This window comes from Panicum hallii, chromosome 3 (assembly GCF_002211085.1).
Source record: "Panicum hallii strain FIL2 chromosome 3, PHallii_v3.1, whole genome shotgun sequence".
NCBI lineage: Eukaryota > Viridiplantae > Streptophyta > Magnoliopsida > Poales > Poaceae > Panicum > Panicum hallii.
In genome coordinates, this window is record NC_038044.1 from 56,961,258 (window position 1) to 56,965,547 (window position 4,290).

The window sequence follows — 4,290 nt, forward strand, 5'->3', positions numbered from 1 at the left end:
CTTAAATGAAGAGGATGAGGGGAAGCAAACTCACAACATGAAGATTTATCCCATGGTATCGGCAGGCACAAACCACCCCTAGTCCACCTTATTGAAGCACTCATTAATAGTATTGCTTCCCGGTCAGCAAGTATCTTCCGGAACTCTTCTTGACTCGCCACCAAGGCTTAGGCACCAAGACTCTCGCCAATCCCCGGTCACCTCGATACCGTCTCCACTAACACCATATCAAAACAGCTCAATTTTGTCGGCCACATTTATTTTCGTCGGTCCACCGAAAGCCGACGAAAACAACTAAATTAGTTCGTCGGCTTACCAAAGCCGACAAAATTGCGCTTATTTTCGTCGGCTTAGGTCAAGCCGACGAAAATGCTACTCTAGGTTCGTCGGCCTAGTCAGTGCCGACGAAACTATAGCCACATTTTCATCGGCTAGACCTAAGCCGATGAAAATAAGCTCAATTTCATCGGCTTCGGTAAGCCGACGAAAATAGTTGACCTAACTATACCCACAGCTCGCCTTCGATCCCTTTCTTTTCTTTCACAGCAGCCCCTCCTCCCCCCACGTTGCGCTGCTGCCGCCCCCGCGCCCCCACGCCGCCCGCGCACTGCCATGGATGAGGAGTACGACGTGATCGTGCTGGGCACGGGGCTCAAGGAGTGCATCCTCAGCGGCCTCCTCTCCGTCGACGGCCTCAAGGTGAGCTCCTACACCTCCATCGGCCTCCTCTCCGTCGACGGCCTCAAGGTGAGCTCCTACACCTCCATCCCGGAATCTGGACCTCCCCGCTTACCTCCGAGTCCGATCTGCCGCTCTCCCCACTTCCCCGGAACAAAGTTGTTATGAACAAAATAAAATTTGTAGTTGGTTATGAACAAGGTAGTTACTGGCATGCACTTTTATCATAATTCTTGTTTCGCAGGAGTACAATGGGCCTCCTTACATAAAGAGCTTTCCAAACAGTTATTGTAAGGTCAATGCACATGACAGTTTTACTTGTGTTATTTCTATATCTCTTAGTTTGACCCCGTAAAACTTAAGAAACTCCGCCCAAGTTTCAAGGAGAATGGTGGTACTGTTACAGCTGGAAATGCTTCTAGTATAAGGTATAACTGCTTGATATTTATTTTATTTTGTGAAGTGTTTAAGTTTTTCTTGCAATATGCTGTTTTTTTGAAAGGTCTGAGAAACAAAATATTTCATTGTTAACAATTAATTCTTTTATTATATCATGCATGCATTTTGTTCTTTTTTGTTATTTTCATATTTGACTTCTGTTTATACTTACAAATATGCTGTTTGACACTCTTTCATTACACTTTGCACTGTATATTTTTCCCTTTGACCGGTACTGTCAAGTGTGCTGCCTACTGTTCGCTTGTGTAGGCTTCTGCAATTAGTTACATCTAATTTGTTTTACGTGGATCAGTGATGGAGCTGCTGCATTAGTCTTGGTGAGTGGGCAGAAGGCTCAAGAGCTTGGCCTGCAAGTCCTTGCAAGGATCAAAGGATATGCAGATGCAGCTCAAGTAAGCTATAGTAACAGCTATTTCATTTAAGAGTAGAGTACCCTTCTAGATATATCATCATGATCATAATATTGAAGGATGTAGGGAGTTATTTTCTCTTGAGCAGTTTTTGCTACTATTTTAGATATTAAATTTTATCAATTCCTGTCATTCATATTCTAAAATAGTAACTTTTCAACTATGAATGTTGTTTATACAGGCTCCAGAGCTTTTTACAACCACTCCAGCACTTGCCATACCAAAGGCTATCACAAATGCAGGATTAGAGTCATCTCATATTGATTTTTATGAGATTAATGAAGCCTTTTCGGTATGTATTGAGTGTTTCTTTAACTGGTTACTTATCTTTTGATAACAATATCTATTTTTACTTCTCAATACAGGCCGTTGCACTTGCAAATCGGAAGCTTCTCGAGATTCCTTCAGTAAGTGACACCTATATCAAACTACCATTCATTTTAAAACATCTATTTCAAGAAATACACCCTGGTTCGTTTGTTATTTGCTATGCAGCTGCAACATTTAGTAGCATCAGCACTTGTTCTTGAGCTCTCATAAGAAATACTGACCTGTAAGACTGAGCACTTGTTCTTAAGCTCGCATAAGAAATACTGACCTGTAAGACTGAGCATATTGATTCTGATGAGTAACCATTCAATCTTACAAATATCTAGTTCCTCATAGTCCTTGTTTCTTTTTAAACATGTCCTTAGGGAGGAGGTGGAGCATCAGCACTTGTTCTTGAGCTCGCATAAGAAATACTGACATGTAATACTGAGCTTTTGCGTTTGCGTTTCGTTGACATATATATGTCATTTAGACTATGGATTTCATGATTGCACGTATTGGATGTATTTCATGATTGTGTGATGATGTATTTCATGATTGTGCTTATGGATGGCTATTTTTATGTTAATTAACTGTTATTTATAATTCTGGAAAACTATGGAAAATGCTGCAGCTATTTTAAATACTGGAGCGTATCCGATATTTTCGTCGGTCTCGACGACCGACGAAAATACATATCTTTTTCGTCGGCCAGCTCAGCCGACGAAAATATTGCTTCTATTTTCGTTGGCCATAGAAGCCGATGAAAATATATGTATTTTCGTTGGTTGCCGACGAAAATGCGTTCATTTTCGTCGATTTTATTCTATCGGCCTATTTTTGTCAGCCGGCCGACGAATATATATATTTTCGACGGTTTCTGGCCGACGAAAATAAGCTATTTTGTTGTAGTGTAAGGAGATTCTCCAGGAAGGAAGGGGGTCTCCACGTCCCCAACATAAAGCCGTCGTCGCCGCTCCACACCAAGCAGGAGAGTCGATGACTTGCTGGCGAGCCACAAAGACACCAAGGGGCCTGCACACCGAGATACAAGCTTGAGGTTCACTCAAGAAGTATCACTAGGTCACAACACCTTTCTCTCATGCTCTCTCTAGAGCTAGCCTAGCACTACACCTCACAAATCTTGTGCTAAATCTAAGGATTTTGTCAATGAGCTATTTGGTTGGCTTCACTTCTTCAGAGTATGGGTGCTTCACACAAACTCCAGCAGCCTCAAATGACCCGGGATGTGGTCTTATATAGGCTAGATGGCAGCTCATAACCGTTGCTTGCTTTTACCCGAAAAGTATAAAGCGTCGGTTAAACCGTTCGCCACCGCCGGTTTAACATGTCACACTAGCCCTACATGCTAGTCGTTGAACTTCATCATTCACTTCAGCTGATGTTATTGCACCGACGCAATGCACCGACGCACCGTTAGTTCAACCGGTGCCGAAGACCTTGTTCCTCGAACGCTTCTGTACGCTTCTGTATCTTGAAAAACCTCTCAGGCACATGAAGTACCAATGCACCGATGCTTTCTTCTTGAGCGTCGCTTCAGTCGGTGCTGAAGCTAGTTTTGGCATGAATCTTCTGATGCTACTAGGTAGATCGTCATTGTAGTTTCCTTTATCCAAATCATCGCTGCATTTTTACTACACCTTGGACATCTTGACAGCAAATTAGACCATCTTTGTATATGGATTGGACTCCTTCCATGGGATCTAGAAATCCTACAAATTTGGTCTTACAATCTTGTTAGTCCCATTGACTATATTATCACACAATCACCAAAATCACAATTATGGCCTAATGGGGCCATGTTCCTTACAATCTCCCCTTTTTGTGATTGATGACAACATAAAGCAAGCATAAAATTGCAAGAATTGACAAATTGAACCACTTACACTTGCTAGGATGCTTATCGCCATCCAATTTTGAACTTGGCCTCCCCCTAAGTCCATGGTTTCCCCCTTTGCTTCTCCCAAATTTTTAATTTTATATTGGGTTTATTTGTTGGATTTCTTGTACCCAAACCTTGCTTGGCGGCTACTTCTCCCCCATATTTGCCTATAATTGCTTTGATTCCACACTTCTCCCCCTTTGGAACAAAATCACCTAAAAAGACCTAGTAAAACAATATAGCTCAAAATCAAAAGTTAGTAGCTTAGGGAGTTAGCTCCATGAATCATGATCCGAATAAGATGATATTAATGAAGATACCATTTTGAAGCTCACTATGGTGGATCTAGCATGACATGAGCTAACTTTTTTCACAAATGTGTGCATGAAATGATAGTGTAAAAATCAAGTGCACAACTAGATATTTCAGCAAGAAAGCTTAATCATATCATGCACGGAGGTAGCATAAAAGTTCAAAGAATTGACAATAATACCAATTGAAAGAGTTTGAACCTTGCATACCTTAGGGGAA

General features: G+C 41.6%; 1 protein-coding gene across 1 annotated transcript; it reads left to right on the forward strand.

Annotated features, from left to right (window-relative positions):
* Nucleotides 1-612: 612 nt before the first annotated feature.
* Nucleotides 613-2,087, forward strand: LOC112885526 (probable acetyl-CoA acetyltransferase, cytosolic 2). The gene is made up of 7 exons (XM_025951128.1): nucleotides 613-747; nucleotides 923-973; nucleotides 1,021-1,106; nucleotides 1,430-1,529; nucleotides 1,729-1,839; nucleotides 1,913-1,954; nucleotides 2,043-2,087. The coding sequence occupies exons 1-7, from the start codon at nucleotides 613-615 to the stop codon at nucleotides 2,085-2,087; spliced, it is 570 nt and encodes a 189-aa protein (XP_025806913.1).
* The last annotated feature ends 2,203 nt before the right edge of the window (nucleotides 2,088-4,290 follow it).